The sequence below is a fragment of the Penicillium waksmanii genome (genome assembly GCF_028829765.1).
Source record: "Penicillium waksmanii strain IBT 27052 chromosome Unknown utg000009l:1.0-4314994.0:1.0-4318279.0, whole genome shotgun sequence".
Lineage (NCBI taxonomy): Eukaryota > Fungi > Ascomycota > Eurotiomycetes > Eurotiales > Aspergillaceae > Penicillium > Penicillium waksmanii.
In genome coordinates, this window is record NW_026643255.1 from 610,982 (window position 1) to 635,902 (window position 24,921).

The following is a 24,921-nucleotide window of genomic DNA, read 5'->3' on the forward strand; positions in this document are numbered from 1 at the left end:
CGATTTCCACGAACACGAGATGACCTTCAGAGTTTCAGATTTGTCTTGGCGCATGGCGTTGCGAAGATTTGGTGGAATGGGATTATCAACCGCCATGTTGATGATACAAACAATACCTTGACGTCCTCGCATGATATTTTTTCTTTTCTTCTTTCTGTCTCACAGAGCGCCATCTTGGGACAAATTCTGACATATTTACTTTTTTTCCATATCATTTCATCTTTAGCGAAGAGTGGTTTTCACGGGCTGTCCCGGGATTTTCTGCTCTTTTTTTCTGCAGCCTTTGTCCCTCTTGCTATTCCTGTCATGCGACGAAGAATGCTGGGTGATTATGTTCATCAATCCGGGATCTATGGAGCGTGGCGGATGGCTTACCACCACCTCTTTGGCTGCATGCATCTTACCTCTTCTCTCTTCTACTTCTTTCCCATACCACTGTATTGACTATGGGTACATGTGTTATCGGCCGCTCATATGGCAATGGCGTGGTCGAAAACAGGATCACTTTTTAACTTGACTTTTGAATTTTATCCCCCGACATGGGAGTTATTAGGCCTAAAGGTCTGCATGGTGCACTCCGAGCTTGACATCCCTCTTTGGTCGCTTTAGCACCGCTCAAATACCCTGTAAAGTCCCTTCAGGTCTGCAACTTCCACCACACCCTGTAACATTCGTGACGTAGCCACAAGTCGAGAACGTATGGCAGGGAATACGGCATATTCCAACATTCGCGCCATTTGTTGCCGGCGTGGTTGAATCAGAGGGTCTTCTTGTGCTGTAGCTGCATCGCCGGGATTTGTGTCCTCTGCGTCGTTGGAAACTGGTGTATTCGGAGGGGTGGGAAGTTGTTCTGGCGTGTAAAAGGCTGCGAGTTCTCGTAAGAAAGTTCGGAAACACTCTTCCTCCCCAGACCAATCCACGTATGGTCCGAGCCGGAGCAAAAATCGTGGTAATTTTGCTAGCGAAGGAACATATCCCTTCAGTAGGAGCGGAATTGTGAGCAGCTCACCCTCAGGGCTGATCTGCATGGAAAAATATTCATCAAGCATTTCTCGACGTTCGATCAGACTGCGCGCTACGACATCTGCGGCATTGGAAAATATTGCTTGAGACTCATCGTCGGTCTCAGTGGGATGCGCTTGTTGCTCTGATTCAGCTGCGATCTTTAGAATATCCACGAGCTTTGGTGGCGGGTCTAATTTGATGACTCCGAAGTTGCCAAAGTCCGTTAATCCAACTTGATAAAAGAATTCGTTGCAGGCGAGCCCGTAGTCGACCAAATAGAGTTTCACTCCGGATTGAACTGCCGCCAGGCGCCGTCGTTCATCTACAAGGCCGACGTAGGTATGCGATGCGAACATCTCCGTTAATGTATTATGCATGGCAGCGCGTACTGAGCTGCGAAGAGCTTTGATGGAGGAGAGGGCGATGCGAAGGGGCTGACGATCAGTTGTTTCATATAGGAGGCCGTCATCTAGTATAGAAGAGGCCGAAGCACCAGCTTCAGCGGACGCCCCAAGATGAGAGGGAGATGATATAGGAGCTTGGGTGATCATTGATGTGATTTTGCGGACTTTTGAATCCGTACGGACGAGGTTGTTCTCATATGGTCGTTTAGAGGTTGCTGGTGTTTTGGGAGTGCTTGCTGTTTTGTTACTCGCAACACCTTCGCCAGATAGTGCACTTTCGGGGCCTGGTTGGATTGTTTCAATTTGAACCCCAGGTAACAAGGTTTGTGTTAGGAACGTTCGACTTTCATCAACCTGAGCGAGCTTGGATCTGATTTCACTGCACACCATCTCGATAATTTCTTCTTCATTGAGAAAGTTGACCTCTCGTTTAGTGGGGTGAACGTTGACATCAACACGTTGAGGTTCAATTTCCAGATCGAGATAGATAAATGGGTGTCCGCCTTTCGGTAAGAAGGCAGAATAGGTCCGTTCGACCGCGCGTTTAACGGCCGTTGACTCCACTGCGCGATGGTTGATGAAGAGCAGTATGACGGTCTTCTTGACATGGTAGTTCGCATTAGTGGCAAGCCCGGAGGCTTGAAAACCAAGCTTCTTCTCAGCAATCTCAAATTTCACTAGTTCATTTGCAACAGCACTGCCGTGTATTTGACGGATCCGATCGACTGTGGTGGCACTTGATGGAGTTGATATGCTCACACCTGAATCGCCGTGTTTGCGACAGGAAAAGGCGACACCAGCGCAGTGTACTGCGTAGCGGCCGACCACGTCGAGTATCTTAGCGTACTCCTCGCTTGCAGAGCGGAAAGCACGGCGTCGAGTGGGAATATTGTAGAAAAGGTCTTCGACCTATTATAACGGATGCTTTTAGACTTTGATGTTAAAGAAAGTTGTGCAAGATAATACTGACTGTTATCTGCGTTCCCCCACGTCCAGCAGTGGCTTTCGGGGCTGCATTCTGTCCAGGCTTCGCAGGAACCAGTTTTCCATCACCATAATGTGCACGCCAGGCACAGCTCGACCCAGCAGTTTTGGTTGTGACCGTGAGATGGGCGATATGGCTTATACTGGCGAGAGCCTCGCCGCGAAAACCGTACGTGCCAATGGAAGTCAGATCCTCGAATTCTTTCAATTTGGATGTGGTGAATCTCTCGCAGAGAATGGGAAGGTCCTCGCGCTATACAAGGTTAGAAAGGACCATTCTCGAGGTTGCAAAGGAATGGGATGTCATCAGATCTCACATCAATCCCATGCCCATTATCCGTGATTTGAAGTAGTTTCAATCCTCCATCTTTGACTAGTACTTCGAGAGAGGTGGAGCCCGCATCGACGGCGTTTTCGATCAACTCCTTCAACGCGTGCATCGGGGCAACGATGATTTCCCCGGCGGCGATTTTATTGACGACATCGGGATCGAGGGCCTATGTTATCATAGGTTAGCATATCAATGAAGCTAGTCTAAGAAGGTCGAGGTCTTTGGGTTTGGACGTCTCCCTACCTTGATTCGCTTTGGCCGGGCTGGCTCAGATGACTCCGTTTCCTCAACAGGGCGTTTGGTTCCCCGTTGGTCAGGAGAGTCGACTTCCATCGCGCCGTCCATTTCGTTCAATCTGCCCGGCGCGTGTGAGTGACGTGAAGTTGAAGTGGAGAAGAAACGCGGAGGCTCCACGATAAGGCGATAGCTAGACGCCCCCCCCATTCCAATCGGAGCGCCTTCTCTTTAACACCCCTTCGCCTGCGGATGCACACAGCTCAACTTCTTGCTTCCTTGGACTTGGAAACCAAGGTATATCCTTATGTTTAGCAATAGCCCCTCAGTGGTGTCTATGTTGACCCAGCATGGCGCCCGCAAAGATGTCACTGCAGGCCGATGAGGAATTGGGCAAGAAAGATGACGACCATCGACTCCCTGAATCGGGGCGCTTTCGGCCCATTAAAAGCTCAGCCATCCCTCGACCTCGGCGCATAGTGATTATAATCATCGTGTGCGTCATTGTGTATCAGTTTTTCAAGCACATGCCGACCGATCTGACCCCGGCGGCCGAGCGATACAATCCGACGACGACGAAATCCAGACCTCCGAGACCTGCATCGCCTGGAGGGTCATTTCAGTCCCCGGCAGTTCCAATAAATGAGAAAGGGAAGCTCTTTGATGGCAAAATACTCGAAACCCACGATAATGAGGAGCCGTATGGCGACAAGATCAAGTTCTACAATCTGGCCCAGTCTCTTCCCAGCCAGAAATATCCCAAGGGCCAAGCCAGCAATGCTGTGCTATTCGCGGGGTCGAGCCTTCACAGTATCTCGGATTTATTGCCTTTGGCTTGTGAAATGGCAAGGACGAAGCTGAATGGAGTTCATTTAGTCTTGCTGGGTAGGGATGAGGTATCCATTGAAGGTATCAAACAAGTGAACGGAATCAGCGACTCAGAATGTCCTATGACATGGCATGGTTAGTCCTCCTTTTGGCATCAAGTCATATGTCCTTGCTGATCACTTCGCTTGCAAAGATGGTCGGCCGGACTCTGCAGCTCAGTCTACCGACGCTCGTATGGAATGGGCGGTAGTTGATGGTCTTCATTTCATCTGGGATTTCATTGCCCCAGAAGTCATAATTACCCAGAGACAAGGCTGGGAAGATTCATTCTTCTGGAATGGATTAGAAGTTCAAAAAGCCGAAAGTGGTACTCCTCATATCATACTTCCAGCTCCTTCCAGAGATTTGATGTGGGTGGCATCTCTTCGAAGCCACGCTCTGCAAGGTAAATATATGTATCCCTGTTGGCTGTGTTTATCCATCGGAACCTGAAAATACTAACGTGGTGGTTTATAATAGCTTGGAATGATATCCAGGTTGACATGGTTGTTCATGCCTCCCAGTCATCGGGAGCTCTCGTTAGGCTCGTCCGCTCATTAGATGCGGCTGATTATCTGGGAAGCTTACCTAGACTAACCATCGAACTCCCTCCACTGGTTGAATCTCAGTTACTAGAGAGCCTGCAATCTCTCAAGCTATCGCAATTTCAGGGACAGATCACCCTCCGCCGGCGTGTTGAACCTCGCTACATGGACCCTGCTGATTCCTCCTTGCGAACGGTGGAAAGCTTTTATCCATTAAATCCAAGCACCACACATCTCCTTCTTCTCTCTCCCCAAACAGAACTAGCCCCTTCATTCTATCATTACCTGAAATACAGTGTCTTGCGCTACAATCAGCCATTTCGGGATCGCTCAGCATCCTCGAACCTCCTAGGAATTTCGCTTGAATTGCCTAGATCCAAGCCATCGCCCGACAATGCTCCGTTTACACCACCGCCACCACCACCCTTCAATGACGGGAAATATCAAAAGAAAGAGCATATCCCATCGCTACTATGGCAAGCGCCAAACAGCAATGCAGCCTTGTACTTTGGTGATAAATGGGTCGAGTTTCACTCATTCCTCTCAAGTCGCCTTGATTCGGAAGGCAGGGCCAATGCGGCCTCAAAGCACAAGTTGGTCTCTAAAAAATATCCAGCATTCATGGAATATCTACTGGAGATGATGCAAGACAAGGGATATTACATGATCTATCCTTCATTTTCAAGTGGTACCACCTCCCCCTTGGCAACCGTGCACACTGAGTTGAACCGACTCCCCGAAGAGTTCACAGAATCTATTAACTCTGCCCAACTTGGAGAGGGGTCTCATGAGAAGGCTGGTGGTAATAATCCAGACCCAGAAGTGGCTGAATTCGATCAATTGGAAGCATCGTCCGATGAAAAGCCAGTGAGCCGAGAAACTAGCATCACCTCCCTGCTTGGTACCTTCGAGTTGGGTCTTCCTGATGTCGACACGCTACCTTTCTTATCATATGATGGATCAGTCTTGGCTGCTGAGGAACATATCACTAAAGCAAGAACCTTCATTGGTCGGTCCTGAGCTGGTCTTATCAGAGCAACCTTGGAAGGGTTGATAAATGTATTGAAATTGGTTCTGATCTATTGGTTCTTGTATATTTTTTGTTTACAATGATCTACTGCACCTTTCCATTCATATGGGAGTGTTTTTGTGTTTAAGTCCCCATAAATAAACCAGTATACATGAAGTTCGTGAAATCCTTCAAGTGAAGCCTGGCTGGAAGGTGCTAGAGGAAAGCAATGACGAAGGCTTGGCATTATTATGTAATCATGGATCCGGGAGCTGCAACAGCCCGAGCTCGATGGCTCCGTCGCCAGCTAACAACTGCATCACTCGCCATCTGCAGAACCCCCCTTAACTTCCTTTCACATTCGTGCGACCGCATACTTGAACCTCTCACATCCGAGCTTTCGTCGCGTTCTTTTGATTCTACACCGACCTGGTCGCCAGATTACCGTCAGAAATGGCGAACGAGGGCGAACGGTCAACCGCCGCCGACAAGGGCAAGGGCAAGGTTGAGGATGTCAGCGAGCTGAATGGCAAGAAGCCTCAAAATGATGAGAAGGCAGCGCCAGATGGAAAGAAGAAGGATGATGAGCCGCAGGAAGGTAGGTTGCGACTGCACCAGACCACTGATGATCCACGAGTAGACCGTGTTCTCCGGGTCATCCCCCCAATATTTGGAGTTAAGACTGACATTCTTGAAGATGAACTCAGCGAGGAGGACCAACAATTGAAGGATGAGCTGGAAATGCTCGTTGAGCGATTAAAGGTTTGACAATGCTCTTCCGATGGATCGGTCGGTGATGACGTTGATGTTGATGCTAACATTCGTTTACGATAGGAATCGGATACCTCGCTCTATGGACCTGCCGTGGAAGCTATCAAGAACTTTATCAAGACCTCTACATCCTCAATGACAGCAGTGCCGAAGCCTCTGAAATTCCTTCGACCGCATTACGACGAATTGACAGAGATCTACGAGGGATGGGATGCGAATGCCGTCAAGGTTGGTTTTTTTTTTCCCACACACAGGAATACTCCTTTAATCCCCTACTCGATTCTAATAATGAGTCTCTTCAGGATTCGCTGGCCGATACGCTCTCAGTACTCGGCATGACCTACGGAGACGAGGAGAAGTTGGAGACGTTGAAATACCGTCTGTTGGCCAAATCGGAGGATCTTGGGTCTTGGGGCCACGAATATATCAGACACCTGGCGCTGGAGATCGGACAGGAATACCAGAACCGGTTGAATGCAGAGAAGGAGACGCAAGACTTGGTGGATCTCGCTCTGTCGCTGGTTCCCTACTTCCTAAGCCACAACGCCGAGGCCGATGCTGTCGATCTTCTGAGTGAGATGGAAATCATCGGGGAAATCCCCCCGGTTTGTTGACGAGAACACATATGCCCGTGTCTGCCTATACATGGTCAGCATGGTCAACCTGCTCACCTACCCCGAAGATCAGGAATTCCTCCGCACTGCACACGAGATTTATGTTCGCTACAACAAGCTTTCCCAAGCGATCGTTCTCGCCATCCGACTTAACGACATTGATCTCATTAAAAGCGACATCAATGCCACATCCGACAAGGCTCTCAAGAAGCAAATGGCATTCCTGGTTGCCCGCCAACAGATCTGGCTTGACCTGCCCGGAGAGGACGAGGAGGATGAAGCTCTTGCCGAGTGCCTGAACAACACATCTATTCCAAAGCACTTCAAGTCGCTTGGAAAGGAGCTCAACATTTTGGACCCGAAGATGCCTGAGGATATCTACAAGACCCACCTGGAGAGCAGCCGTGGAGCAGGCCTTACCAACCTTGATTCGGCACGACACAACTTGGCGAGTTCCTTCGTCAACTCCTTTGCCAACGCCGGCTTCGGAAACGATAAGATGATGCTCGTTGAGGGAGAAAAGGGACCGTGGGTCTGGAAGACTAAAGACGACGGTATGCTTTCAACTACAGCTTCGTTGGGTATGCTTCTGCACCGTGATGTTGAGGATGGATTGGATAAGATCGACAAATTCACCTACGCGAACGAGGATCAGGTTAAGGCCGGTGCTTTGCTCGCAATTGGTATCTTGAACTCCGGCGTTCGTCTCGATTCCGACCCCGCACTTGCCCTCTTGAGTGATTCCGATAACCTTGAGGCTAAGAATGTACCAATGAGAGTGGCATCCATCATGGGTCTGGGTCTGGCCTACGCCGGCTCCAACAAGGAGGAACTCCTTGAGGTTCTCTTGCCAATCGTGGAAGATGCCTCCCTTGATATGCAGCTTTCTGCTATGGCAGCAGTTTCGCTGGGCTTGATCTTTGTTGGATCTTCAAACCACCAGGTCAGCGAGGCCATTGCCACTACGCTCATGGATGAGGAGCGCCAGAAGCAACTGAAGGACAAGTGGACACGGTTCATGGCCCTTGGTCTGGCTCTCCTTTACTTCGGCCGCCAAGAGGAGGTTGACGTTATTCTTGACATTCTCAAGGCTGTTGATCACCCGATGGCCAAGCCAACATCAGTCCTTGCCTCGGTCTGTGCCTGGGCTGGTACTGGTACCGTGCTCAAGCTCCAAGAGCTCCTTCACATCTGTAATGATATTATCGAGGAAAAGGAGGAGAACAAGGGCGATGAGCTGGTTCAGTCTTACGCCGTGCTAGGTCTCTCACTTATCTCCATGGGCGAGGATGTTGGTCAAGACATGATCCTCCGCCAGTTCGGTCACCTTATGCACTACGGCTCTAGCAACATCCGGCGAGCTGTTCCCCTGGCAATGGGCCTCATCAGCCCTAGCAACCCCCAGATGAAGGTCTACGACACCTTGTCAAGATATAGTCACGACAATGACAATGACGTGGCTATCAACGCAATCTTTGCTATGGGTCTCTGCGGTGCGGGTACTAACAATGCCCGCCTCGCACAGCTTCTGCGACAACTCGCCAGTTATTACCACCGCGACCAGAACTCTTTGTTCATGGTCCGCATTGCTCAGGGTCTCCTGCACATGGGTAAGGGTACCATGACCCTGAACCCCTTCCACACCGACCGACAGGTTCTTTCCCGTGTGTCGGCTGCTGGTCTGCTCACCGTCCTCATTTCCTTGATTGACGCCAAGCAATTTATTTTGGCTGAGCACCACTACCTGCTCTACTTCCTTATCACAGCGATGTTCCCTCGTTTCCTCATTACCCTCGATGAGGACCTGCAACCCCTCAGCGTCAACGTTCGTGTTGGTCAAGCTGTGGATGTTGTTGGCCAAGCGGGTCGTCCAAAGACTATCACTGGGTGGCAGACACAAAGCACCCCTGTGCTTCTGTCCCATGGTGAGAGGGCTGAGCTGGAAGATGAGCAGTACATTCCGCTTAGCAACATCCTAGAGGGTCTGGTCATTCTGCGCAAGGTAAGCTTTCTTTCCACAACTTAACTAAGTTACATATGACTGACCATACATCTAGAACCCTGACTGGCAAAGTCCCGAATAAACTAAACGAACTGTTCCCGACTCTTTATATCTCGTGACTAATCTACGTCTTATGCAATGGTCGGGTTGTCGTTGGATCTAATGTATTCAAGAACGATTGAGGAATATTATGGACTCTTTTTTCTCCCCTGTTGCATTTTGTTTATCGGGAAATTAGGCCGCGTTCGGGATTCCGGACATCTTATGTATGGTAGACTACAACTTTCGTCATTGAGCTTAAAGCTGGTCTAGTGTCGCTCATCTGATACTAGACCCGGTGATGCTCTTCGAACAGGTAGATTTATTTGGAATGGACTGCTTCGATATTTTTAGTTCACGGAGTGCCCATGATTTTATCTCCTTTTCCTTCGCTTATCAATTGTAGCTAGTAGTAGCATCCATGGATGCCTGGTTTCATCCGTTCTCAAGGACCTCCACCTTAGTTGTAGTTTCCAAGGCTACCATCCCCTTGTGGTGGCCTGCGGTGTCGACGCTGCCAATGCGTTCTTGGCCATGGCCGCCGCAAATACTTCGGCGGTCGGTTCAGGCGTCGATGTAACTGTGATCGTCTCGCGATCAAGTGCAACCATGGTCACGGGCGGAATATACCAGTCGTTATCACACACTGTCCAACCGGGGTCTACTCCGCGAATCTCTTCCGGGAGCAGCAGCCAAGGACTATAATCGTCACGTATAATACTGCAGGTGTTGCTATCCCCCAACGGGCACTGCTCGCCACCGCGGAACTGTGGCCATGGGATTAACGATTGTGTATAATTCCCGATTTCTTGTGGCGTGAACTCGGCGAAATTGAATGGATAGGCTGTTCCAATAATCGGATATCTGGCGTTTCGATGGTTGCGTACGGAGGAGACGGTCTCTGGATTTACCGAGATAATAACATCGCTGTGGTCGACGCCGCATTGAAACCCCGCATGGCCACGCCGGTTGCTCCAGGCGTATATAGATGTAAAGGAGACGTAGATTGAGGGCGATGTGAAAGTGGCGCCATTAACTATAGCTGTGCTCAGTCCTGACGCGGGGACGGTCGTTCCGTTCTGCAGACAGAGATCGCCATCGGCTGTAGAAATGGGCCAGTAGAATAGGGTCGCGGAATCTGGCAGGAAGTGACAGTTTGAGCAAGGATTCTCTTCTGGGTACTCGCGATTAGTCTGGGGACAGTCCGCAGGGCGAATAGGACTATTAGTATCGCCAGGCATAGAGGTAATGATTGAGTCGCTCCAGGAGCTTGACAAACTAGAATATGTTTGCCAGATCGGGATACAGTCACTTGTTTCGAGAGCGCAATCTGGAACCGGGGATGGCTCTCGATAAAGCGTCTCCGTATTAGTGTAGGTTGTATATCCCGTTATGCAGGGACCAGTTCCGGGGTAATATTGAGTGGCTGTTTCACGGGGGGCCTAGGGCACGCGGAATACCATCACAAAGGGTGGTGAGAGGACCCGTATGGGTATCCGACCACGCCTCTGGTGATACATAGGTGCGACAGGCGCCCTCGCTCGTAGCGTAGGAACCGAGCGAGATGCTTGTGGCAGTTGGACCTAGAGACCACAGACCCTCAGACCGACCAGCGTATTCGACCCATTCAGCGTTGCAAGAGACTGCAGACGCTTCTGGACCGGTAGTAGGCCCATAGTAGTAATTAGTGGCCGTAGGCCAGAAAATCGATGTATTGAGGGTAATGAGCCATTGCTCACTAGTGGTTGCTTTTCCCGTGTTAATTTGAAGTCCAGAAATCCTCGGATATCAACTTACCTTCTTCCTGGCCAGCCGCCAGGCCAAAGAGAATTGTGAAGAACAAGTTTGACAACATACTTGTTTGCGAGTAGCCGGGCCCAGAACAAACTTCCGAGTCCGGTGGGCTTTTATAGTATCTTCGAGTCTTCGGGGGAGATCCAGATCGCGTGTCCTAGATCAGGTTTCCTTTGCATACTCCACCACCTGCAGATACCTGCAGATATACTGGAGAATCACACCTTGGCAGAGCTTCGGGTTGGCTTCTAAGTGAGACATTAGCTAGCATCGTGCATCAGGGTCCAGTGTTCAGAGGACATGTTTGAGAGTACCCTGTCGATGTGGCTGTGCCTTATGCATTCCTCGTGTTGATGCGGGGCTCTTCGGCACCAGCCTTAGCATCAACCCACTTTGATCTATTCTCCGGTCGAGATTCATCAAACGTAACGGACTTGTTGCCGCAAGTAGCAATTAAGGGTCTGGATGCCAAGATGGCTAGTGCAGCACTCGAGTGTTTTTAGGGCTTATGGGCTGACGCGAAGGGCGATGCTGCATGTCAGCAGTATGTACCCTGGGGCTTTGAGAAACCAGCGTTCGGGTTCCCGACAACCGCCCGGGCATGCTTCAACCTTCCCAATAAATATTGAAATCATACTGGAAGTTCTGTTAATTCTACTTCATATATATATGGCACGATGGAACTTGAAGACTGACCTTCCGATTGTAGGCGGGATTTTGAATGGGCATTGTGGTGATAAGGTCAAGTTCCAAGGTTGTCAAGATTATCCAATTTTATCATGAACTTGAAGGCTGACCATTTCTTGGAGTCCCAATTCCCAGATGGTCCTCTGTATTCTGATCAGCCTATTTGTCAGTTTACCCAATTCTTGCTTTTCCCAACATCGCCTAGCTTCGTCCCTTCCACTAGCATATGATTTAGCGCCAAGAGCCTTAATCACTTATGGATCTCAAAACGAGCAGCAAAGGGCCTGTAGGATATCCAACCCTAATAGCTTAAGTATGTGCTTCTAATAGGATCTATCTGAATCCCTTGCGCTCTGCCGTGGATCTTTATGTGTTCATACCTGCGGATATGGATTTTACAGGCCGCTGACTCTTGCTAATAAGTGATATTTAGCCCCAATCGCTGCATTCGCACTCGGCTTGAAAGTGACGCTGGGCAGGCATTCGGCGTTATACTCAAGTTGTCCCGGAGAGATGCATGGTTTCTATTCAACCCAAGGTCTTACGCATAGTACAGAATTTGCATCACGACCCATCCAGCCACTACTTTTTTTAAACGATGTATACGACCATAATCTCTGAGAACCTCGGAGATAATCATTTAATGTAAATTCAATTGTCTCAGTGCGTTTCTAACTCCAAGTCTGTGCAGCAGCAGCAGCGGTCAGATTCAACTTGAAGGTATCTCAATCAAGCTCTATCACGAACTACCCGCGCACTTTCCACCCCTCAAGGACCAAGGCCCAAGTGTCTGGGTATCCTCAGCAACTATTCAGCACCACAGCGCACCTTCCCTAGGATGTCTGTTGACAGCCATCTTGGATTTTCTGGATTTCTTTTTTCCCTTCTCTCTCTTCTTCTCTTTTTCTCTCCAGAACCCATTTCCCTGCCCTCCCCCCTGTTATACACTGCACTCATCATGTCTTGGTCCGTTTTCAAATTGTCATGGCTGTTACTGGCGGCATCGGTATTTTTGGGACGGCATTTTGGATTGTTCGTGGCTTTCATGCTTTGCGGCGGTATTTGGTGGCAGCGAAGAAAAAGATCAGGGATGAGGAGAATGAGGCCGTTGGAAATCTTCTTCAAGAACACCGTCTTTATCACCGTTTGCTTGCACCTGTGCTTCCCTTCCCTTCATCCCCCTCCCCTCTACAGTCAGATCACGGTGATGAGGGCGACATCACTTCTGGTGGGTTTCTGCAGCGTGCTTGGGAGTCCGTACTGAAGTCGTGTTAAATGCCTGACGTTTTGGTTTTTGTTTGCATGTTCGGGGTCTTGGTTTTCCCGCTGACTTGTACTTCTAATTATATAGTTAGTTAGCACCGGCGACGAGCTCACCCTTCTACACAGGGCCGGTGACTAGTAGCTTTAGGGTGAAGCTAATATGAGCTCAATAATATCATTTGGTTGATTGCTGACCTGGTGTTATACTCGTGTAGTATCGTATAAGAGAGTGTTCACTTGAAGTGAAACAGAAACAAATACGGCTCATCTCCTTCCGGTTGACGAACTAGATGGCGCCGCGCGCTTCTGAGAAGAGAGAGGAACGGAATGTGTGAAACGGAATAAATCAATTAGGCGCTCAAGCTCAAGAAGTGAAGCCATCTACCCTTCTGGGTGCCCCATTCTAGGCATATACTAGTATGGGTTGCCATCCGAGACGGTATTCTGAACTATAAAGAGTATCAGCAGCCCCCCTCCTGCTTTCTCGACAGGAAGGGAAATGTTTGTTTGAATACCGCTAAATACCGCTACTCAAAAAAAGATATCGCAAACCAATCCTTTGACTTTAGATCTTCTCAGTACCTATAAAGCGTACAAACCGGGTACTCGGGTCTACCTCGCGCAATGATGGCCATGCCGGCGGCCCCGGGGGATCAGCATGCATCTTTGAAATATATTGGCGACTCGGATTATACAAACAACATCCTGGGGTCCAACTCATATATCACCTTTCCTACCTCATCTTGCTGTCTGGTGCTTGCTAGTAGTACATTACTCTTGCGGTCTTTGACGACGTGAGATTTGAAACAAGCTGTAATCCTATCTCGACTACTACTACGTAATGATTACTCGTTGGGTTTCCTTTTCCTTTTCCATTTCCTTTTCGGACTGGCCGAGGATCGCGATTTACTTTCGGTTCTGACTCAAGGTGCAATCACCCATCAAGAATAATTCCAATCTCTTCGACATACCTTAGACCCGAAAGCACTAATACAACCAAACGAGCCTCGTTGCAACATCTTTCCTTCAATCTCGCCTTCTTTCGAAATGAGACTGGAAGAAACAGTCACTGGCCATGGGGCCTTGTGGCATCGGCGATTTCATACCGTTAGAAAGTACGGCCTGCGTGGTGATAACAGACTACATTATGGCAACATCCCATTTCTTCGCAAGTACGATCGGGTATTTTTTTTGGACTTCTCCTCGATGAATACAATCTCCGCATGAATATCCAAGAACAGAAGAGGATCGAAAGAAGAATCAAAGATGAAGAGGATGAAGAGTGGCCAACGGATGTTGGCGAGGTCTAAGTCAATTACTGTGACTGAGCACCTTTGCTTCACAATTCATCACGTATCCATTGCCATGCGGGATTAAGACTATCCCGAGTTCGGTGTCTCCGAAGAATCCCCGCCCACAAGTCACCAAGCCCAACCAGAAAGGCATCGAAGCGTTGCAGCATATACTTGACGATGCCAAATATCGACACAGTCATCTATCCCGCAAATTATATGAAGCAGAGACCATGCTTCCAGCTCAAGTTAAACAGGCCTACGACTTCATTCGAAAAGATCCCAAATGGTTCATGCGAAAGGAGCTAGTGACAGACTGCGCGGGTCGAGATGGATGTTGCAGCCGTGGTTGCGATTGTTGTGCACGGCGCGCTACACAATCTTACAAACAGGGCGTGGGTCATTGCACGATCGAATGCTTTTGTTGTGTTCGCTCTCGATGCTTCAGACTATCTCCCAAGGAAAAGAAAGAAATATTCAATGGAATGACCATGCTGTTAAATGCGACATTGCGACTCATTTTCTGAAAATGGTGAACGCTTAGTTCTCAAAGTAGTAGCCACCGGTAGCTCAATGAACATCCCTTCTGCTGCTGTAACGCAAACTATACTGTGAACACTCTTTCAATTTATCCCCAAATGAACTCTTAATATTTTACGGGGTTTTCTATTCAATTACCCGCGGGAGAGTCGGCGGAATCCCGAGACGCAAAGATAGTACTGGTGGATACTAGAAGGTAGAGATATGGGGGAATCTCTCTATTCCAAAGGATTCAAACGACTAATTAAATTAAATTCAATTCAATTATTAATGCCATGTCCTTGTGCCCATACGAGTATACTTAATCAAGCGGGAGTACTCCGTAGAGGATCGGCATTTCCGTGAGGCTCAATCAAGGTCCCCAATGGTCGCCCGAAAGGGAAATAGGGTTTAGGGCTACGAGCTTATCTTTTTTTTTGGTCTCCGCATCGCGTCCGTCAAGGTTCAAGTTGATGATCCAAAGTCCCGACCGACGCATTTGTTTCAATTTTTATACTGAGTTTCGAGGCTGAGATCAGCCTCATAACCGCCCAAGATGAAACTCGACGCAAAGATGATTCGCTACCTCACCTCTGAGGATTTCCGCGTCCTTCAAGGAGTACTTATCGCCCCCTCCACCCCGCCATGCCCGCGCCCCTCTGCTTTACCACCTTCACAGCTAACACGTTTCTTGTGCAATAGGTGGAAGCCGGAAGTCGGAACCACGAGGTTGTACCGACGCCTTTGATCTCTCAACTGTCTGGCCTTCGGGGCGGCAGTGGCGTGCATCGCTCCATCTCGAACCTCGCCAAAACGAACCTGATCGCCAAGGTGAAAAATGCGAAATGTACGGTCACTCTTCCCTTCGCTAGTCCACGCCCTCAATCCTCAATTGCTAATATCTCTTACCGTTGACAGATGATGGCTATCGACTCACATACGGAGGACTCGACTACTTGGCTCTAAACGCGCATCAGAAGCAAAAAGTGGTGTACTCCGTTGGAAACCAAATTGGCGTTGGCAAGGAATCGGACATTGTCGTCGTCGCACATGAGAGCGGATCGCAGCGAATCCTCAAGATCCACCGTCTCGGTCGTATCTCGTTCCGAACCGTGAAGACCAACCGAGACTACCTTCGACACCGCAACACCGGGTCCTGGATGTATATGTCGCGGCTGGCCGCGATGAAGGAGTTTGCCTTCATGAAAGCACTTCGGGAAAACGGATTCTCGGTGCCCGAGCCTATTGCCCAGAATCGCCACACTATTATCATGAGTTTGATCGACGCTTTCCCTCTCCGTCAAATTGCCGAAGTGCCCAACCCAGCATCATTATACTCAGAGTTGATGGATATCATTCTGGAACTGGCGCGCTTTGGTTTGATTCACGGTGACTTTAACGAATTCAACATTCTGATCAAGGAGATTCCGATCCCCAACGCCGAAGGCAAGACACTTGATGACTCGGAACCGGCCACGGAAGAAAATATGCGACTCGAACCAGTTATTATCGATTTCCCGCAGATGGTGTCCATTGACCATGCTAATGCCGAAATGTACTTTGACCGCGATGTCAACTGCATCAAGCGCTATTTCAAGCGGAAGTTCCACTTCGAGAGCGATGTGCCAGGACCATTCTTCAAAGACGCAAGAAAGAACTTTATTAAGAATCCTGGCAAGCGCCTGGATGTAGAGGTCGAGGCCTCTGGCTTCTCGCGAAAGATGGCCCGTGAGCTTGAGAAGTATATGCAGGACGTTGGCGCCAATGGGGATGCCGAAGACTCTGAAGGCGAAGATGAAGATGAGGATGAGGATGAAGAGGAGCAGTCGGGTTCAGAAGTTGAGGAGAGTCCCGAGAATGCACAGTCAGATCAAGTCAGTGCCGAGGTGGAGGAAAGTTCCAAGCGCTTGGAAGGGTTGCAGGTCTCGGGGTCATCGGGGCAATAAAAAGCGACGGAATATGCAATAATTACCACGAGTTATGAATTTTACTGTAAATTAGGCATTTGCATCTCTGAAAATTAAGGACATATTATGCTAGTATCCTAGTTACGTCTACTCTGTACTACAATGACGGTTGGCCTAGTATTAGTTAGTAGATGGAAGGTACTAGTAGATGGAAAAGTCCCTGCACGATATTGGCGATTATGTATAGTATGAATGGCACTGCCTTGTCGTATTTACACGGTGGTTTTTGACTTTCTGTACTCACCATAAATCAATAACTTGTCTACTTTAACACACCTAGCTGGATAGTTTGGTTGGAGTGTATGTTTGCTCTACGGCGGGCGGTGCGGCCACCCACGCAGTTCCTCCTCAGCGCAGCAAAAGATCGCCTGCGGCAAGTCGCTCTGACACTTCAACAACCATCCAATCCACAATGGTGCGCAAGGCAATTGGCATACCCAAGCTGGGCTCAAGCAGCTTCCTGCCCCTGAACCAGCGGAAGCAGGTCTTCCTGTAAGTCACCATCGCAGAACGCCCACTGGTCAAATTTCTATCCTCTCGCGGTAGAGACATGATACATGAGGAGTCTTTCACAGATCTTCAGCACCACGACATAGAGATGAAAAAGTATGCTAATCTGATTCTTCATGCAGTCCCGAATTCACAATCGCCCTCGTCCGAACTCCTTTCCTCTCCCCGCGCTATGCCCAATTCCGCGTCCCGCTCAACTTCAACAAGCTCGATATCCGCGACTACCTCGAGCGTGTGTACGGCGTTGGCGTTGTGAGCGTCCGCAGTTACATCGAGCAGCAACCTATCACCCGTATCGACCGCGACCAACGGAACTTTGGCGCCTGGCGACGACCCCAATCCATCAAGCGCATGACCGTCGAACTGCGCGAGCCCTTCATCTGGCCCGAGGAGCCGACAGACTTCACCCGGTACGTAACAACACCCTTCCCCAATGCCAACTTGGATGTGGTGGAACTTCCGATCCATATATGTTGTCGTCTCGTTACTAATGCATTTCCGCGATCTACAGCTGGGAGAAGGATTCCTGGGACGCTACCGAGAAACACCAGCAAAAGGTGCGCAAGGACAACGTCCAGAAGCCCAACGGGGCCGAGAAGCCGGATAAAGATCTGCGGAAGGCGTTTAAGGAACAGGCTAAGGAGTTGAAGGCGGATAAGGAAACGTGGCGACCAACCTGGAAGGCCTTGGGTCTCAACTTCGCGCATAAGGAGATGGCCAAGGGCAGCAACGTTGCTGCTCCATCGTGGATGAAGAAGACACCATGATCGGGGAGAAAGGGCTTTTCCCTGGAATATCGGTGTTAGTGTGTTGTACTCCTTCCATCTTGCTATTGGGCCTTTGTATTATATTGTTGAATATCAGATAATAAATATCTGGATGTCTTATACAGTGTCTGGCCAGTGGGGAGAAGTCACATGAGCGTGCATAGACAGCTCGCGATTGATAGACCTGAAACTTTACAGAACTAGGTAACAACAGCCATTTTCCGAGGTCTAATAAGATGTTCCGCGGGCGAGGGCTTAACTCTCAAGGTTAATTAGTAGCTACGAACTAGTAGCTACTGCTGACTTATTAAATTACCAGTTTTTCAAGCTTGTAACGGCTACAGAGCCCTGGAGACCCCAGGATGGTCGCTCTTGGCAGTGTATGGTCTGCTCTTTGGATCAGACAGTGTCAAGTTCTAATAATGTTATTTGCGGTATTCAATAATATGGACAAAGGAGATCTTGACTGGCATAACTGCATGGCATGAAAAGACAGAAGAATTAATTACAAACGCAGGAGCCAGTGTGGCCAAAATCACGCTATGCAAAAAAGCTGGAGTCGAGAGTGGCTTGGGGGCAGTCAGATAATGATAAAGATTAAGAAGAGGTGAAAAGGATGGGGAAAAAAGACAGATGAAAACAAATCCAGAGATTTGCATGCTGGCGGGTACTACAGCCGGCTCTCGACGAAGTTCATGTGGTGCTGGCCAGGCCAGTGAGCGTCCGGCCAGATTTGGCGGAGTGCTTCCCAGATATGCCTGCGGATGGAAGTTAGAAAATAGTAAAACATTGGGGGTTCTCAACATGACTTACTGGACATAGATAATTTCTAGACCGTCGGTCACCTCCTTGGGGACATCCTTGACGTCCTTACGGTTAGGATGTGGCAGTAGCACAGTCTTTACACCCGCGCGATGAGCGCCGATAAGTTTCTCCTTAATTCCGCCGACGGGCATGACACGGCCCCGTAGCGAAACCTCACCGGTCATGGCGATCTGAGGTGGAACGGCCTTGTTGGTGAAGAGAGAGATCAACGCGACGGTGTGTGCCAGACCAGCCGAAGGGCCATCCTTCGGAATGGCGCCAGATGGGCAGTGAACGTGTAGACTGCGGTTCTTCATAACATCCTCATTAGGGTCATGGGTAAGTCCCAGCTCGAACGAATGGGCTTTGACCCAGGTGAGGGCAACCTCAACAGACTCCTTAAGGACATCACCGAGCTTTCCAGTGAGCTGGACTCGGCCATTGCCGGGCATGTCAGCGACCTCGATGAACAAGATACTGCCCTGTCCGCCTGTGGAATAAGCAACCAGGCCAGTGACCACTCCAGGTCGACCAGTCTTTTCAGCGATCTCCTCCTCGAATCTTTCAATTCCCAAGATATCCTCTAGATCTTCGACTGTGACAACAGGATTGTATTCAGACAGACGATCGGCATCGCCAGCATCGGCAAATTGAACAGCCTTGTGACGGCAGATAGATCCGATCTCACGCTCCAAGTTACGCACGCCAGATTCGCGGGTGTAAGAGGTGATAGTCTTGTCAATGACTTCGTCAGAAAGATTGACCTGTCCCTGAGACAGACCATTGGAACGGATCTGCTTGGGAATCAGGTGCCGCTTGGCAATGTGCCGTTTCTCCACGGTAGTATATCCAGACAGTGAGATGGTTTCCATACGGTCCAGCAATGGTGCCGGGATGGTCTCCAGTGAGTTTGCAGTAGCAATGAATAGAATCTTACTGAGATCGATCGGAATGTTGATATAGTGGTCAGTGAAAGAGTTATTTTGCTCAGGATCCAGAACCTCAAGCATGGCCGCAGAGGGATCACCTTGGAAGTTAGCGCCTCCAACCTTGTCAATCTCGTCAAGCAAGAAGACTGGGTTGGCGACACCGACCTTCTTCAAGCCATTGACGACCAGACCAGGCATGGCGGCAACATAAGTCCGTCGGTGGCCGCGAATTTCTGCCTCATCACGAACACCACCAAGTGAAATCCGATGGAACTTACGACCAAGCGAAGCGGCCACCGATCTTGCCAGGCTGGTTTTACCTGTTCCGGGAGGACCAACGAGTAGTAGAATTGGTGACTTATCAGTCATACGCTTAGACTTGAGCACCTCCAATCGGGCCTCCAATGCGACCCTGTCAGCCTCCGAGAGCAGTGGAACATCTTTCTCAAGATCTCCAGCTGAAGATGCATCCAATTCGCTGGAGAGACCCGTGATCTGACGCTCGACGTCCTCATTGGTGGACTGCTTGAGGCGCAGGACTGCGAGGTACTCCAATAGTCGCTTCTTGATCCTCTCTAGTCCGTAGTGATCCTCATCCAGCTGCTGTCGCGCATTCTTCAGTGTATCAGGGCCTAGTTGATCCGCAGTCACCTTGGTCCAGGGGATTTCTGCCAGGTTTTCGAGGTAAGTACGGCAAACGCCGTATTCCGCGTTGGCCGGGTTCATCTTGCGCAAGCGCTTCAGCTCCTTGTCGGCCACCTTCTGGGCTTCAGGGCTAAGTTCGGCATCCTTAATACGTTGCTGCAGCTCATCAACTTCATTTGGCTCCTTCTCCTCGTTGTCGCCACCGCCACGGGCACCCGCAGTGCCAGGTGGGTTCAAGCCCGAGAGGCCGGCCATTGCCCGTCTTGCTAGCAGTTCACGCTCACGGGGGTCGATTTGGTTCATTTCTGAGTTGGGAGGGAATGACGTCGTTGTAATAGAGGTGACCTTAACACTGCTCTTGATGTGTTGCGCCTGGCGGGTCAGGATCTCAACTACCCGCTCCAGTCGCTCCTTTACATCGAACGAAGACAAGATTCGCAGCTTTTCTTCAAAGCTGCCATCAGATACATCTGCCATGAAGTCGGCCAACTTTCCAGCTTGCCCAATCTCTGTCTTCGATATGTACAGCTCAAACTTTCGGGCAACAAGCGGCGACAGGCGGGTCGAGGCAGATGACAGTAGGGAAGAGAGACGCAGAAGAGTGAGAAGTTCGCGAGATAATTGTCGAAGCTGCTGGAAGAGCTCGGCGGCTTCCGAGTCCCCGTGTATAGATGAAGCTAGCAGCGAACAGAATGTTAGCCCGGGAAACTTGGGTCACATGCGACGCTCGGGAAACTTACTGCTCTCGTCGTGAAGATTCACCTCCGCCTCAAAGAATGGTCGGTCCTTAAGGATCTTCTTGACGGTAAACCGTTGGGAGCCCTGGACCAGAAGGAAAGGCTCGGCGTAAGCGCGGCGCTGAACCCCGATCACCTTGCCCATGGTACCATAGCGAAAGAGGTCGTCCTTGCGCGCCTGGCCGGCATCAATGGAATCGTAATCATCCCTTCGAACCTCATCAGATTCATCACCTTCAAGAAGCTGCTGGCCATCACGACTCAGGAACGGTGAGCTGAGCGGAATGCATCCGAAGGTGATGGAGCTGCCATCGCGCTTCGAAGGACGATCGACCAGAGACGACAATAGATTAGTCAAGTCTGGTCGATTGGAGACCGGGATGCGAAGTGTCACTCCAGGGAGAAGAACGGAGCCCTTGGCTAAGGGAACGAGGGGGAGTTTGATAGTTCTACCACTGGATCCCATTTTGGTTTGTGCCGAGGGATTCAGGTAGTAGCAAGATGGCGGCAATAGAGTCCAGTGAGTATAATGGAAGAGAGTGGGGGAGTTTGGAAGAAGTAAGCTGTATGGAACAGGTGCGATGAAAGATGAGAGATGATCAGGGGGCGGGGGAGATGAGGAGATTGGGAGATGGGGAAACAGTGAGGAGAAGTTCTGGAACCCCGGAGATGATGGACGCAATTCCGGGGGAGCAAGCGATAAGAGGAGCGTCGCATGTCTTGTAATCTCCACGTCCCGAAGCCGAGGTTAGTGGCAACCTTACCTTTCCCTACTGTAACAAGTACGTTAGTTTGCAGATCAGCGGGAAACTGTACAGTACTGAGGGAATTTAAGGTGAGAGGTCAGGGCACAGGCACACTTTACACAAATGCCTAATACTCAATGTCTTTAAGGTAACAGGAATTCTTCCCATCCTTGTGTGATTGTTGATTGTAATTAATTATATATGTTACCTTACCGTAATGTAACTACCGTACGGAGTCCCGTGATCGGCCTTACCGGAGATCGACTGTCTTCCCTCGGTTCCTGTTTCCCTTCTCTCCTCAGCAACTCGTGTGATCGTACTTCCACTTCGCCTCCCCCGCTCACCATGGCCGCCCCCACCTCCAAGACTTCGTTCACCATTGGCACCCGCAAGTCCAAACTTGCCCTCGAACAAACCGAATTGGTATGCGCCGCGTTGAAGAATTCACACCCCAACTATGAATTCAAGATCTTCTCCAAGGAGACCGCCGGCGACCTCAACACCACCATTGCCCTGAAGGATTTCGCTTCGAAGAATCTCTGGACAGAAGAGCTGGAGGAGTTGATGATTGCTGGCCAGGTTGACTTGATTGTCCACTCCCTGAAAGGTAGGATATCTGTTTCTTATCTCAAATGGCGGGGTCAAATCCAATTAGCTCACACATGATGTTTTACTATGCGCGCAGATGTCCCCACCCTCCTCCCCGATACCTGCACCTTGGCCCCGATGATGCCCCGCGAAGATAACCGGGACGTACTTGTCGTGAAACAAGGACTGTCCTTCAAGAGCCTGGACGAGATCCCCGCAGGCTCCGTAGTCGGAACTTCCTCGATCCGCCGAACAGCTCAATTGGCCCGCAAATACCCTCAACTCAAAGTCGAAAGCATTCGTGGAAATATCGGTACCCGGCTAGCCAAGCTAGATGCCGAAGACAGCCCCTACAGCTGTATCATCATTGCCGCCGCCGGCTTGTTGCGTCTAGACCTGGAGGACCGTATTACACAATATCTCGACTCGAAGAACGGCATGCTTTACGCTGTTGGGCAAGGGGCTCTTGGCATTGAAGTCCGTAAGAATGACACAGCCTTGCTTGAGATGCTGCGTCAGATTGGCCACCAGGAGACCACATTTGCTTGCCTGGCAGAGCGCAATCTTCTGCGAACCCTCGAGGGAGGCTGCAGTGCCCCGCTCGGAGTTGAATCCGAGTGGGTTCAGAGCTCTGACGGATCGAAGAAACTCCGTATGCGCTCTGTAGTAGTCAGTGTCGATGGCCAACAATGTGCCCAGGTGGAATTGGATGGCGATGTCAATTCACCAGAGAGCGCGGAGGCTTTTGGTATCACTGTGGCCAATGCCCTGGTGGCCGACGGCGCCGGGGCGATCCTCGAGGAAATCCAACGCCAGAAGCTTGTCAAGGACAATGTTTCCTCTTAAGCGAGGGGAAATAAAAACAAACCAAAAATCAAAATTCGATAGACCTATAGACTAGGCTATCTGCATATACCCTGTGAAAAAATGCAACGACGTGAACGAGACCTCCGATCTCTTTTTTACCTCTTGGCAACATCCTGGCAAACTGTTTAAGTTACAATTGAATAGGAACGGATTTATGACATGGCCCTTGTAGCATACTTCGTCATTATCTTCCAGATTTTATGGATCATGCATAGGTATTATATTCTAAATGGCCTGGAGCGTCTATCAATCCAACTGAAATAGTTGACCCAAGCTTTCACCTAGCCTCGGTTCAGGGTGTTACCCGATCCCTTGGGATTGGCTTCGACATATTCATCCCAATTCCGGGCCTTCATCGTCTCCTTATCCACCGCGTCATGATCATCCTGGTCAATTTCCGCAATGATACCAGATTGCTCTCCACCTTGAACAACATTGCCTCTCCGCTTCTCCTCGTCGAGGTACTCATCGATTGTCATAGTCGGAAGGTTATGGCCTGAACGGAAGACTCCTTGTTGGAGTTGTTGGCGACGGTCCAACAGCGTGAATGGTTGCATTGGCTTTCCCCTGTTGTTGAGGATCGGGCCATTTCGTCCGCCGTTCAGCAATTGCGATAAGGACGGGTCCACGCGGTCTGAGTAATTGGCTCCTCCTAGGCTACTCCGTTGTCTCGGGTCATCTGGCGGTGCTTGAATAGGCGGCGGTGCGTTCCGCATCATCGAGAGCATCTCTAGCTCCTGCATCAAAAGGTCCAGTGCTTGGAATGTCTGGTGGGTATAAAGTTGAAGTTCGGCCAGATAGAGTCTCCGCGTATCGTCATCGTCGCTTTGTAGGCTTGCTTCATTGCGGGATAGATACTGTGTATCTGTTAGCCAAGCAAGAAAAATTCTCCTTGGAAAATAATATGCCTACCTCCAGCTTTTGCTTTAGCTCCTTTTCTTCCCTGAAACGTCTCACTTTAATGTCTCGTCTGGCAGCCGCATCACTGGTAGGTGCTAGAGTGAATGTAGTCGGATTGGCCATATATTGCACAAAGAGTCTCTTGTCCCCTCCTGACAGCAGTTCGTATTCATCCAGGCGTGTAAGAAATCTCTCATATTGCTCCAGAGCTTGGCGCAGAACAGCTTCGCGATCGGATGTGGCGGCGCGTTGGGTCAGTTCAGCAAGGTGATATTCGAGGGTCATGTATCTGCTCAGAGGTTAGCCCAGGGATCGTGCTGGTTGACTGGGGAGAGTACATACTGGATATCTCCGGTCGACAGATCATCAAGCGATTCGTTGGAACTGAATAGCGACACGATACCGACTTGTCGCTGGCATTCTCGGAATTTGGTGATCGTCGCATTGACCAGGTCACGATAAGTTTCTGTGTTGGTATCTCCGCGGGATTCCAAGGATGTCTTGTCATCCTTTGCCGATGTGAATAAAGACCGAAGACTCTGAGGTTCCTCCATGATTGTCTATTTGAGCGCCAGGTGCTGTGTGGAGGTTAAGTGTAAACGCGCGCTGCATCGCCCCGCAGTTCCAGCTTGAATTTTGGCGAGGCGATAAGCGATAAGGAACACGGTGGAGCCGACCTCGGAGGTTGGAGGTATGCAATCTACTTAACTGTTAGACGTGTTGAAGATTGACTTGAAATTCACAAGCTGTCTTCATATTTTAGGGCAGTAAATACAGTGGCTACTACCTCCCTACGTACTACTAGTAGTACTAGTGAGGTGTCAGCGAATGAAAAGTGAGGCAAACCGGAACCTTGGAAGGTGCAGACCCGGCGTTTGTACTCTGTGCCTTCCTTCTGGAGAATATACTACTACAGTATATATAGTGACCCGTGACCATGAATGCTGCCAGTGTCCCAGTGGGCAGGTGGAAGCTGCCTCAGTACTTACTACTACTACCACCTTGCAACTATTCACTCTCTTTCATCTCTGACCGTCTCATGCTACTCTGATCACCAGAAGCCCCAATCTTTCTTTTTCTCCGAATACACAACCCAACAAC

The 24,921-nt window shown here is 49.8% G+C and overlaps 10 protein-coding genes across 10 annotated transcripts; 6 read left to right on the forward strand and 4 right to left on the reverse strand.

The window, feature by feature from the left end:
* Positions 1-605: 605 nt before the first annotated feature.
* On the reverse strand, positions 606-3,069 carry N7481_010592 (mismatch repair ATPase MLH1; the record flags this gene model as incomplete). Its single annotated transcript, XM_057269811.1, has 4 exons — positions 606-2,318; positions 2,380-2,646; positions 2,711-2,890; positions 2,968-3,069. 4 exons carry the CDS (start codon positions 3,067-3,069, stop codon positions 606-608), a joined length of 2,262 nt encoding a protein of 753 aa, XP_057116985.1.
* A 239-nt stretch (positions 3,070-3,308) lies between these two features.
* N7481_010593 (uncharacterized protein) lies at positions 3,309-5,390 on the forward strand (the record flags this gene model as incomplete). Its single annotated transcript, XM_057269812.1, has 3 exons — positions 3,309-3,921; positions 3,980-4,231; positions 4,306-5,390. The coding sequence occupies 3 exons, from the start codon at positions 3,309-3,311 to the stop codon at positions 5,388-5,390; spliced, it is 1,950 nt and encodes a 649-aa protein (XP_057116986.1).
* A 442-nt stretch (positions 5,391-5,832) lies between these two features.
* N7481_010594 (proteasome regulatory particle base subunit RPN1) lies at positions 5,833-8,848 on the forward strand (the record flags this gene model as incomplete). The annotated part of the gene is given in 5 exon segments (XM_057269813.1): positions 5,833-6,141; positions 6,214-6,378; positions 6,453-6,755; positions 6,769-8,766; positions 8,822-8,848. 5 exon segments carry the CDS (start codon positions 5,833-5,835, stop codon positions 8,846-8,848), a joined length of 2,802 nt encoding a protein of 933 aa, XP_057116987.1.
* A 436-nt stretch (positions 8,849-9,284) lies between these two features.
* N7481_010595 (uncharacterized protein) lies at positions 9,285-10,660 on the reverse strand (the record flags this gene model as incomplete). Its single annotated transcript, XM_057269814.1, has 3 exons — positions 9,285-9,907; positions 10,266-10,553; positions 10,603-10,660. The coding sequence occupies 3 exons, from the start codon at positions 10,658-10,660 to the stop codon at positions 9,285-9,287; spliced, it is 969 nt and encodes a 322-aa protein (XP_057116988.1).
* Positions 10,661-12,270: 1,610 nt separating this feature from the next.
* On the forward strand, positions 12,271-12,561 carry N7481_010596 (uncharacterized protein; the record flags this gene model as incomplete). The annotated part of the gene is made up of 1 exon (XM_057269815.1): positions 12,271-12,561. The coding sequence occupies one exon, from the start codon at positions 12,271-12,273 to the stop codon at positions 12,559-12,561; it is 291 nt and encodes a 96-aa protein (XP_057116989.1).
* Positions 12,562-14,916: 2,355 nt separating this feature from the next.
* N7481_010597 (protein kinase RIO2) lies at positions 14,917-16,306 on the forward strand (the record flags this gene model as incomplete). Its single annotated transcript, XM_057269816.1, has 3 exons — positions 14,917-14,979; positions 15,063-15,207; positions 15,279-16,306. 3 exons carry the CDS (start codon positions 14,917-14,919, stop codon positions 16,304-16,306), a joined length of 1,236 nt encoding a protein of 411 aa, XP_057116990.1.
* A 433-nt stretch (positions 16,307-16,739) lies between these two features.
* N7481_010598 (mitochondrial 54S ribosomal protein uL23m) lies at positions 16,740-17,604 on the forward strand (the record flags this gene model as incomplete). The annotated part of the gene is made up of 3 exons (XM_057269817.1): positions 16,740-16,819; positions 16,960-17,247; positions 17,349-17,604. The coding sequence occupies 3 exons, from the start codon at positions 16,740-16,742 to the stop codon at positions 17,602-17,604; spliced, it is 624 nt and encodes a 207-aa protein (XP_057116991.1).
* Positions 17,605-18,274: 670 nt separating this feature from the next.
* Positions 18,275-21,185, reverse strand: N7481_010599 (putative LON domain serine protease; the record flags this gene model as incomplete). Its single annotated transcript, XM_057269818.1, has 3 exons — positions 18,275-18,362; positions 18,418-20,659; positions 20,723-21,185. The coding sequence occupies 3 exons, from the start codon at positions 21,183-21,185 to the stop codon at positions 18,275-18,277; spliced, it is 2,793 nt and encodes a 930-aa protein (XP_057116992.1).
* A 625-nt stretch (positions 21,186-21,810) lies between these two features.
* N7481_010600 (Porphobilinogen deaminase) lies at positions 21,811-22,899 on the forward strand (the record flags this gene model as incomplete). Its single annotated transcript, XM_057269819.1, has 2 exons — positions 21,811-22,072; positions 22,151-22,899. The coding sequence occupies 2 exons, from the start codon at positions 21,811-21,813 to the stop codon at positions 22,897-22,899; spliced, it is 1,011 nt and encodes a 336-aa protein (XP_057116993.1).
* A 302-nt stretch (positions 22,900-23,201) lies between these two features.
* N7481_010601 (IGBP1/TAP42 family protein) lies at positions 23,202-24,374 on the reverse strand (the record flags this gene model as incomplete). The annotated part of the gene is made up of 3 exons (XM_057269820.1): positions 23,202-23,777; positions 23,833-24,109; positions 24,163-24,374. The coding sequence occupies 3 exons, from the start codon at positions 24,372-24,374 to the stop codon at positions 23,202-23,204; spliced, it is 1,065 nt and encodes a 354-aa protein (XP_057116994.1).
* Between the last annotated feature and the right edge of the window lie 547 nt (positions 24,375-24,921).